This window comes from Oncorhynchus clarkii, unplaced genomic scaffold (assembly GCF_045791955.1).
Source record: "Oncorhynchus clarkii lewisi isolate Uvic-CL-2024 unplaced genomic scaffold, UVic_Ocla_1.0 unplaced_contig_2926_pilon_pilon, whole genome shotgun sequence".
Lineage (NCBI taxonomy): Eukaryota > Metazoa > Chordata > Actinopteri > Salmoniformes > Salmonidae > Oncorhynchus > Oncorhynchus clarkii.
Genome location: NW_027261117.1, coordinates 89422 through 100728, shown reverse-complemented (window position 1 = coordinate 100728; position 11307 = coordinate 89422). Strand labels below are relative to the sequence as shown.

General features: G+C 44.3%; 2 protein-coding genes across 3 annotated transcripts; both read right to left on the bottom strand.

Annotated features, from left to right (window-relative positions):
• Nucleotides 1–266: 266 nt before the first annotated feature.
• Nucleotides 267–5419, bottom strand: LOC139404924 (uncharacterized). Of its 2 annotated transcripts, none has more exons than XM_071147463.1 (4): nt 4939–5419; nt 1071–1324; nt 641–728; nt 267–506 (listed from the first exon to the last, which is right to left on the bottom strand). In XM_071147463.1, exons 1-4 carry the CDS (start codon nt 5180–5182, stop codon nt 331–333), a joined length of 762 nt encoding a protein of 253 aa, XP_071003564.1. In that variant the 5' UTR covers nt 5183–5419; the 3' UTR covers nt 267–330. The 2 variants fall into 2 exon arrangements, with proteins under 2 accessions (XP_071003564.1, XP_071003565.1); XM_071147464.1 differs by lacking the exon at nt 4939–5419 and adding an exon at nt 1569–1823.
• LOC139404912 (uncharacterized) lies at nt 5278–10064 on the bottom strand. The gene is made up of 7 exons (XM_071147452.1): nt 9974–10064; nt 7222–7546; nt 6976–7131; nt 6699–6823; nt 5697–5754; nt 5407–5435; nt 5278–5287 (listed from the first exon to the last, which is right to left on the bottom strand). The coding sequence occupies exons 2-7, from the start codon at nt 7438–7440 to the stop codon at nt 5278–5280; spliced, it is 597 nt and encodes a 198-aa protein (XP_071003553.1). The 5' UTR covers nt 7441–7546; nt 9974–10064.
• Nucleotides 10065–11307: the final 1243 nt, after the last annotated feature.

Here is an 11307-nt window from a genome sequence, read left to right as displayed (position 1 = left end):
AAACCTTGGTCTCAGTCTGTGTTCCTTGTTGAAATAAAGGTATAATAATATGATCCATTCATGGCTTTAGTTGTGTCTTGATCATGTGAATAGTCGACAGAGTTTTCTCCTATATGTCTGTCTTTATGTAACGACATCTTTTCTGTATTAAAATGTGATTTCCACAATCAATAATCATAAACAGTGCTTCACTATAACTACGTTTGACGATGTGGTTTGAAGTACCATTATCTTGCACAAACAGTAAGACGACTATAGACAGAAATCAATGCAGTAATGTTTTATTAAATAAAGGCTCTGATTAAAATAGTAATAAAATCTGGCATTTGGCTAATTCTTCTTCCCAAAAGCTTCTCTGAATGGTTTGGAGACGGCTCTGGAGATAGCTCGTAACACCCTGACTATGAGAGGGCGTTTACGGGACTGGGACTCCTGGGGAGCAGGGGCCAGTGTGGTTGTCAGGTCCTCTTTGGGTGGGGAAGTGGATGGAACCTCACACTCAGCATCTGTGAAAATAATATTTCATAATCAGAAAATGAATGTGTGTATCTGTCTGTCTGCCTGTATCTGTAGTCACCGTTTTAACAAGCTGGCCATAGGGTGATACATCAATATGACATTATCGATGCTTATCACTTACCCTGTGAAATACGAGTCTCTCTGAGACGTTTGGTAGGCAGAGAATCCTGTTCAGGGTGGCTCTTTGGTTCCCCCTTTGTCTTGAACAGCTGTTGACAAAACACATCAGGACAACTGAGCCTGTGTAAAATATATGGTATGGATCCCAAAAGGCACCCTATTGGCTACTTAAGGCATTACTTTTGACAAGGGCCCATCGAGCTCTGGTCAAAAGTAGTGCACTATATAGGGAATAGGGTGCAATTTGGAACACATGTATTGACTCTCTCTCCCATGTGTATTAGGATTGTATTACAGCGGCCTCACTCAACCTCCTAAAGACAATGACAACAGCATTGTTCTAATGCAGAGACAATAGGGGTTTAGTGAATCTGTAGGGTACATTTCAGCCCTGCCTTACAGAGGTAATCTAAAGACACTGAGCCCTCTACCTTAATCCTGATCTTTGGAATCTTGACAATTTTGTGTAGGAAATGCCACTTCCTGTTCTTCTTAGTCTCTTCCCCCCTGGCAGAGGGAAGGCGGGCCATGCCGTCAGCCTTTACATCAGCCGGGCTAAGGCCCCTGGCAGGGAATTCCTCAGTAGCATTAAGGTCAGCCACAATACCATGAGTGATGTCACTTGCGGCATTGCTGGTGTCTGAGTAAGAAGAGCAAGCTGGTGTGACCGACCTGGGTACAATAACTGGGAGAAGAGGACGCAACAATGGAAATCAGTCACTGTGTCCCAAAAGGCCTTCTCTTCCCTTTATAGTGCACAACTTTTGAACTGGGCCCATAGGGTCTGGCTCTGGTCAAAAGTAGTGCACTAAATATGGAAGAAGGTGCCATTTTGGACGCAAACAGCAAAGTTCACATCATAAAACGCAATGTAGTGAGCATCATGTTACAATGAAGTCCTATGCAGATGAAGAGGTACTTTCACTTACCATCCTCCATTGCAGACTTGGACAGATCAGTCAGGCTGTCCATCACCATGTCTGTCATCAACTTGATGACCTGATCCAAAACCCTGTCAGCGGTGGGTGGCATAGGCCTAACCAAACACTGCCCCAGGAGTCTGCTAACAGAAGTCTGGGCAAAGCTGTAAACGAGCTCTGACGCATCGTCCTTTGACAGCTTCCTCAGTGCTGGCTTTGGCAGCGCTGGTTGAGAGAGGCTTCTGTGGCCAGTCGTGGATTGAAGCTGGCGGCTTATGGTTGTCTCCTGAATGAGACCATGGACCTTTGCGATCAGGTTGCCAGACGCATCTTGAAGGGCTTCAATTGACAGGAGCCTATCCAGATGTTCTTCTGCTGAAGTCATCTCTGGGTCGTCTGTCTTCAATGTGTCCATTATAGTTTTCACTATGAGACTGGTGTCAGATATGTTTATTTCTTGTTGACTCACAAGCGCTGACTGTGAACCTGTCTTGTCCATTGCGTTAGAGGTATGGCATTCTGTCCTTGTGATCTCATTGGCAGCACTCATGTCAGGCAACAGGTCAAGGCTCTCCAGTAGAGAGTCTAACATGTTAGTGGTTATCAGACGCTCCTCCCTTGCATTCTGCCCAACAGATGAACTCTCAGAGTTGGCCAATCTGCACTTGATCACATTTAGGATCAAGCTGAGCGTCTCCTTTGCAGTTTTGCTAAAGCCTTCTTGGCTGACTGCCACTGTTCCGTCTTGTAGAGCCACAAGAGGTTCACAACTTGCACTCAATCCACTACCATGGAGAGGAGAGGTTCTCTTCAAACTGGTGTCGCTCACAACTGACATACTCCTGGTAGGCAGAGTGACATCCTCACTGCATGTGTCAATTACATGGTGGTCTGTGGAGGAGCCACTCGAAGACACAAGGGCTTTAGACCTTTTAGTCAAACTGACTTTTGAAAATGGCTTCTCACTTCTCACAGACGGAGTGCGGCTCCTGTCCTTAACAAGAGCAGTGTCAGGGGACTTTGAGCATCTGAGTGTCTCCACAGGGGTGGAGTCCAGCACATCTTTGGCTGTGGTGACTGACACGGGTGGAAAAGACAAAAAGATTCAGTCTATCCTTTACTCTGTGGTACATGGTTTGAGCAGCATCCAATAAGGTGTCAAAGACAACTCTGGGATTGAGCTGGGACTGCAGCTTTTTCTCTCCTAGTGGGAAGGAGTCTGCGTCCTCCACTGTGTACTGGGATAGACTTTCAAGGTCTTGCATGATCATATTCACTATATCTTCAGTTGTAGAAACCACATGGTGTGAGAAGGTGCTGCTAGTCATGCTCTGTGGCAAAGAACAGTTGGCTTCGCTAGCAGCTCTGAGAATGGCCTCACGCACAATCAGTTTGGCCGTAGCTTGGAACTCAGCACTGTGAAAGCTCTGGATGGAAATGTTAGAGGATCTGCTGGCTGCACTACGAGATCGCGTGAGCCTGGCAATCTTGGCTGACGTCACGTCACTCGAAATGGTGAGGCTCTCCAATTTCGAAATTATAGAGTCCAACTTCTGGTTGAAGTCGAAGGATGCATTTGACATGCTCTCGCATTTGACTTCCTTTGAAGTCTCCACCCTCAGCACCGAGATCACCTGTTTGATGACCCCTTTAGTGCAGGTGTCGAGGGTGAGCTGGTGGGCTGAGGACATTGAAGAGGTATTACTGTCTGTCTTCTGTACAGGAGATACCTCCACAGTGGTCTCAGTTACAAGTAGTCCAGTGTCATAGAACTCAATTTGCACAGGAGTATTTTTTCCCTCAGTGAGAAGGTGAGAGGTGAAAAGCTTCCTCAGTTTGTCCAGGGTTTTGGTATAAATCTTCTGGGAACCTGAACTCACTTCCATCCAGAACATTTTGCGACCTGATTTCGTACGCATGGAGGTCTTATTGACCTCAGATACCTCATGCAGGTCGGAAATAATTCCACCAAATAGATCAGAGGATGCATCCTCAATATTCTCAGCGGAAACGCAGACAGACAGAACTTCCGACAGTTTCCCACAAGTGTCGGTTTTATCCAGCACGCTAGTATATGTCACAGCTGCATCCTGAATGACCTGAGTGATGCATTGCTCAGCTTTGACGATATATCCCTCCACTGGTTGACCATGGAGGATGTCAACTTTATCAACAGGGAGCACATTCTGAATACTCACATTCTCCTCTGATGGGGGTGGGCTGTTGAAGATAATGCTCTCAGTGACCATGTTAGAGGAGGCGAGAGATGAGTCGAGAAGCAGAGACCTGTATATTGTCGAGGTGGAGATCTCTGGGTGCTTAATCATAGCAGCCTCCTCCAAAATGGCCGACGGGCCCTGGAGGATGTCAGAAATATCCATGTCCTCAATGCTCTCTACCAGAGACGATAGTAGGTCTCTGGCTGACAGGTCGGTTGGTCTCTGGTTCTCGAGCTCCATTTTGATTGCTTGACAGACCGTTGCTGCAGCAACAGCAGAGCTACAACACAACTGCTTCAAGGTGGAGTCAGAAATAGATGACAGATCTGTCATGGACATGGTGGAGAGTTGACTCTCAGAGACAAAGGGTCTGAGTTTGACAGACACCTGTCTGACCAAGTCCCCAGCAAGAGCTCTCATATCTATTGCTCCACTAGCTGAGTTGTAGGAGCAGGCACTCTGTGGCCTTGACGAGCTCCTGCTATCCAAAAATCCTGTTATCCCAAAAACCTCAAGTACAAGATCCACAACATCGGATGACACTTCTGACATTCTGTTGTGGGACAGAAATTGACTTGGATGAACGGTGCCTGCATTCAGAGTCCAGTCGCAAACAGAGTTGTCGGACTGACTCTGGATTACTGGAACTAGACAGGTTTCACTTGGACCTTGGCCAAAGAGTTCTGCCATTTTGAGCAGAACTGATCTTAAGACCTTTGACTTGGAAATGTTCAGCAGTGGGTTGTTGTTGGACAGTCTGGTGGACGGTCTGCTAGCCGATCTCTGAACAACTAGGCTTTGTATTTCTGCCGAAATGGCAGTGAGAAAATAGGTCAAGGGGCTGGTCGCTCGTCCCTTGTTTCCTCCGTTGGCTTTAGCCTTAAAGATGCTATCTATGATGATGACTATAACCTGTCCAGCCAGAGGACCCAATATGGCCTCAAGCTCCCTCTCTAACTCAAGGGGAGACTTGTAGCCGTGAGCAATATGCTCTATGGCATGGGAATACATCTTAGCAGACACCATGCTTAGCATTTCTTGGGCAAACTGCTGACTTGCTGAGATACTACCAGACAGCGGACCTAGAGTTCCCTGACTGAAACTTCGCATTAGCTCAGCCAATCTGGAGTTGAGAAGGTTCATAACCAACTCTACAATACCCATCATAAACCTGGTGTCCGTTGGTATTTTGACAGGTCTGTATTTCTCCCGTCTACTCCAACTGGATGACAGTACGATGTCACTCTGCGACTGGCCTCTCTGGACCATGTTGAAGACAGAATCCTCAGAGATTCCAAACACAGAACTCAGTGGTGCCGAGTGGGGTCTGTGTCTCATCTCTCTATCACCACCCTCAGGTGAGGAGACATATCGCTCTTCGTCATCACTCAGCAAAGAGGTCATGGACCTGCAGAATGCACAACAGAAATGAATAGTACATGATAACAAAATACAACATATGATCCAAGAATTTGGAAGTACCTAAGTAGTATTTCTCTCTAGGCGGATCTGGAATGGATATTTGTACTTATAACAAGGGACATGGGAATAATGTTTTTAGAAAGACCTACAAGAAGAGGAGGGGAAAGGGGTAAGTACCTATGAGAGGAGGGGATAGGGGTGAGTACCTGTGAGAGGAGGGGATAGGGGTGAGTACCTGTGAGAGGAGGGGATAGGGGTAGGTACCTATGAGAGCAGGGGATAGGGATAAGTACCTGTGAGAGGAGGGGATAGGGGTAAGTACCTGTGAGAGGAGGGGATAGGGATAAGTACCTGTGAGAGGAGGGGATAGGGGTAAGTACCTGTGAGAGGAGGGGATAGGGGTAAGTACCTGTGAGAGGAGGGGATAGGGGTAAGTACCTGTGAGAGGAGGGGATAGGGGTAAGTACCTGTGAGAGGAAGGGATAGGGGTAAGTACCTGTGAGAGGAGGGGATAGGGGTAGGTACCTGTGAGAGGAGGGGATAGGGGTAGGTACCTGTGAGAGGAGGGGAAAGGCGTGGGAGTTTGTGTGCTGCAAGTAGTTCTTGAACTGATGCGTCTACTGGGTCCACCACGAAAGCTGAATCTGACGCTGCGGCCAAGAGAGGTCACTTCTCTAGCCTCATTACTTCCTGATCCAGAAGAGCTTGACGAATCAGAGAGCCTGATCTGCATGGTGAGGTCAAGGGCGGGAACGACCACCGTGGATGTAGACTCCATCACCCAATTTGTAATATCCATGCACCTAGCACTAAACTCATCTCTGCTCATCTGAAATGTTAAAAGACCATACAGAGTTAGTTTGTTAATGGAGCTGCACTGCAGCACCATGTGTTTACTCAAGCTAGTCAATTAAAGCAGTGGTTCAGGATGTTCCACAATGCTGGAAAGGGGGGGCCTGAGTGAAAAAGTTTGGGAACCTCTGAATTAAAGGTCCTGCACGATTTCCACCAATAGGAGTTTGGAATGTTTGGTCCATCTTACCAACATGAACTACTTTAGAAGTGACTATAACTCACCCCGGCATGCATATTCTCACTCAGCAGATTCCAATGGCTGAAAAGTAAATTAAAAAAAGGTACACAAATAATCTACATGACATTACCTCTATTCTCTTAGATTACGTTATGGATGGACCTCTACGGAACTAGGCCACATCCAAACATCCCTGATTGGTCAGTTGAGTCCCTTGTATTTGCCCGAGACACCTCACCTCCTTCTCAAAACCCATAGGACGAGATGGTCAAAAGGGAGGGCTTTCTCATCCAATGGGTTTTGAGAAGGAGGCGAGAAGAGAGAACTCGAGGAGAATGCAATTGAGATTGTCCCTATGGGTACGTCCCAAATGGCCCCTATTCCTTAAATACGGAACTATTGTTGACCAAGGCTCTAATAGGGAACATATCTAGGGGATGCACAGGGAACCAAAGAGCAACTAACCCATCCTTCATGTCCTGCACAAAGGTGTGTAGGTCTGGGTAGCTTCTCTTTCCCCTGCTGAGAGTGAGGCTGGTCTGGGAGGCTGCAGCCTTGCGGGTCATGGTAGTGAAGGTCACCACTTTAGCCTGATGGGGACGACAGAAAGCAGACTTAGGCTGGAATTCAATCAAATTCGCCATGCAGTGTTAACGTAATGTCTGTTTACGAACTACTGTCTGCGTGCGCAAACAGACATGTACACACACACACACACACACTGTTATCTGGAAGCATTTACCTTTGCCACTCGTTCAGTCTCCTGGCATTGAGATGGCCCGGCTGTTTCTACATCATCACTCTCCTGCATGACACTCTCTCCTTCGACCTCCAGTGTCAGAGTTGATGTGGATGTCTTCAGATCAACCTGATTCAACTCACTCTCTCCTTTGGCCTCCTAGATTAGAAGACCTTTACTAGCTCAAGCTTGGACAATTCATTTGTCATTTTAATCTTCAATGCGTCATTAAAACACAAAACATCATACCTCCTGTGACTGAGATGGGATGACAATGGCCTCGTCCAACTCACTCTCTCCTTCAACCTCCTGTGACTGAGATGGGATGACAATGGCCTCGTCCAACTCACTCTCTCCTTCAACCTCCTGTGACTGAGATGGGATGACAATGGCCTCGTCCAACTCACTCTCTCCTTCAACCTCCTGTGACTGAGATGTGCCATCTGTCTTCAGATCAGCTTCCTGCATCTCAATCTCTCCTTCAGCCTCTAGTGACAGAGTTGGGATATCTGTCTCTAGAACAGCCTCTTCCAACTTGGTCTGTCTCTCAACCTCTCTGTGATCTTTATCAGATCTAGATACAGAAAAAGGAATCTCTCTAAGGTCACTATAAAATCCCCAGAACATCATGTCAGGTGTACAGTTCAGTTTACCAGTCAAATTGCCGTGATCAGAGGCTCTATCCTTTCTAGTGATTCTATTTCTATGGTCACATCATAATGCATCATATCTATGCTTGTGTCCGAAATAGCACCCTATTTCCAATATAATGCACTTCTTTTGGCCGGAGCCCTATAGAGTGCCACAGGAATGAGTCATAATCCCCATAAAACATAGTAGTCAAACAGGGAAATGGTTCCAATCGTTTTTACACCATACACTTTTCCCATAGTGGATTTTAGAAACACTTAAAATAAGGGCTGTGTTTCAGGTAGGCTTACCCTGGTGTGACATTTTGATAACTGTAAATCTCTCTAGGACAAGGTGACTTTTATCAATATATTTGCCTGTATTTACCCCCCAAAAATGAAATGCTAATTATCTGCTAATGTGGCTATCATAAAGAACTACAAATGCCACGATGATCATGCTGATCGAGGCAAAAGTAAGAATCTCTTGATTAACTATCTAATGTTAGCTAAATGTAGTAATTAATAAATTGGCTACATTTCTTTAAATGGCCAATTCTGTGAACTGTTTAGTGAAAGTTTTAAATTGACACAAAACCTGTTAGCAAAGGTGTCAGCTAGAAATGACGTTTAGGAGCTTGCAGGGATTTGTAGTTTTGCATGTCTACTTTGATGCTAATTACTATTTTCGAATCTGAGAGTAAATAGAGCCAAATGTATTGCTAAAAGTCACCTTGTCCGTGACAGATTTACATGGTTCTAAAAATGGCACACCAGGGTAAGCCTACATGAAACACAGCCCTTATTTTATGTGTTTCTGAAATCGCCTATGGGAAAAATGAATGGTGGAAAAACGATTGGAACCATTTCCCTCCCTGTTTGACCGCAAGGTTTTATGGGTATTACGACACCTAAAAAGACGGGTTGGTTGTTTAGCAACAAAACTGGCATGTAACTGGGTAAAATAGACAAAGTAAATAGACAGGGTTCGCTTAGAACGTTGACAACATGTAAACTATATTTAGTCTCTAAATGTTACCGGCAAACAAATACATTTGCATAATGAGCACTTGCTAGCTGAGGTTTAGAGTCATAACAAGATACACGCATTCCGGCCATTGATGAGCGAGCGCATGTTTTTCATGACCAGCCAACCAGTGTATGGATCTTAGTTAAAAGTAGTGCACTAGCCTACATAGGGAATAGGGTGCCATTTAGGACGTAAATGTGAAGGTGGTGTCATAGCCTTTGACCCTAGACCCCCCAACAGATTCTACTGTACCTTTAGCCAACTCTCATGACTCCCCGGCCATAGAATTTGTAGTTTGATATTACAGAATGAATAGCACATCATTTCATTTATTTAACAATATTTAATCCACAGTAATTAATATAAATGGGTATTTCAAAATAATTATAAACTGGGTGGATTGAGACCTGAATGCTGATTGGCTGAAAGCCGTGGTATATCAGACTGTATACCATGGGTATGACAAAACATGTATTTTTTACTGCTCTAATTATGTTGGTAACCAGTTTATAATAGCAATAAGGCACCTCGGGGATTCGTGATATATGGCCAATATACGTCGCCAGACCCACTGACTCCAGGTCATCTACAAGTCCATGCTAGGTAAAGCTCCGCCTTATCTCAGTTCACTGGTCACGATGGCAACACCCACCCGTAGCACGCGCTCCAGCAGGTGTATCTCACTGATCATCCCTAAAGCCAACACCTCATTTTGCCGCCTTTCGTTCCAGTTCTCTGCTGCCTGTGACTGGAACGAATTGCAAACATCGCTGAAGTTGGAGACTTTTATCTCCCTCACCAACTTCAAACATCTGCTATCTGAGCAGCTAACCCATCGCTGCAGCTGTACATAGTCTATCGGTAAATAGCCCACCCAATTTTACCTACCTCATCCCCATACTGTTTATATTTATTTACTTTTCTGCTCTTTTGCACACCAATATCTCTACAACCTGTACATGACCATCTGATCATTTATTTATCACTTCAGTGTTAATCTGCAAAATTGTAATTATTCGCCTACCTCCTCATGCCTTTTGCACACAATGTATATAGACTTTTTTTCCTACTGTGTTATTGACTTGTTAATTGTTTACTCCATGTGTAACTCTGTGTTGTCTGTTCACACTGCTATGCTTTATCTTGGCCAGGTCGCAGTTGCAAATGAGAACTTGTTCTCAACTAGCCTACCTGGTTAAATAAAGGTGAAATAAATAAAATAAATATACCATGGCTAAGGGCTGTGTCCTAGCACTTCGGGTTGTAAGAACAGCCCTTAGCCGTGGTATATTGACCATATACCACAACCGCTTGGGCCTTATTGCTTAAATAACATGCCTACCTTGAACTCTTTCTTCTCACGTCCTTGCAAAATCAGCACATTTCCTTGCCAAAATGAACGCTCCTCCAGGACTAGCGAGAATCAGACTGAACTGCTCCCGCGGTTTCTCATCAGTTTCAACGTTTATCAGTGATGACGTAACAATGCTGTACAGATTTGACGCACTTCCAATCTCGTGCTGATGCAACGCCCTGAGCGGTTGAAAGCTCACGCATGGAAATCCTGCGAGTTGTACACAAATGTAGGCTACTATTGCCCTTAAAAATTTAATGTTGTGGACGCAATGCAAAATAAAATAAAATACATAACCCACACCGATAACCCAGAGTTCATCATTAAATAACATTTATTACTCATAAAATATACAGCAAACTTCAGATACTGAAAGAATTCATGGGAGTTTCGAATTCAGTCACCATTTCATATGTACATGCTAGTTTCATCCGTTTAAAAGAATGATAATGACACGAAAAACCCGTGAACCTGTGAATCTCTTGTTGCTGATTTGGTGAACATAGCAAATGTATTGCACATATTTCCAGTTAAAATGATTTTCAAAAAGAGACAAATTGGGATTTGAACAAGCAATCACATACAAGGATTGAGAGGTTTCATTTTTTGAAGAAGTTAAAGCAAGCAAAACCTGTTAAAAAACATTGATTATAAGACCAAAGACAAATAATATCGATATTTATTTTCCAACAGAAGAAAATCTAAATGCTGCTGTCCTACCATTGGTTTACAATGTTTCTCCTCTCCAAGGGAGACATGTTTTCCACCTCACATGCCTCTGGATAGTATCAGTGCTTTTCACAGACATTGTAGTACTTAGTGTGCATCATTGTTGTCGCTCATACAGGTGCCCCTACTCTCCTAACCTCCCCTCAGTAACTAACGAAGGCACAAAATGACAAATATCACAAGAAAGAAAACATGAATTAATAATTAACTTTCTAAAATACTTTCTAGAGGCCAAAGGACAGGTAGGTTTAATATTGTAATAGGTCCCTTCAAAAAGTCGTGTTGCTCACATACCAGCATCCAAAATGGCACTGCTTTTGACCAGAACCCTATGGACCCTGTTCAACAGTAGTGTACTATTCAGTATAGGGTTCCTTTTGGGATGCATTAAATCTTTACAATTACTCATCAGAGCAAATGCTACCATTTTTTTATTCCCACAGAGCTTAAGACATGAATGATTTTATTAAAATATTTGTTCATATAAAATGTATGATTTCCCCTCCTCCCACATGGATTACAGACAAGAGGCTAGGTGCGTTCTGACTGTCTTAGTGTGCGGATAAACATGACAATCACTCTCATGAAACTTA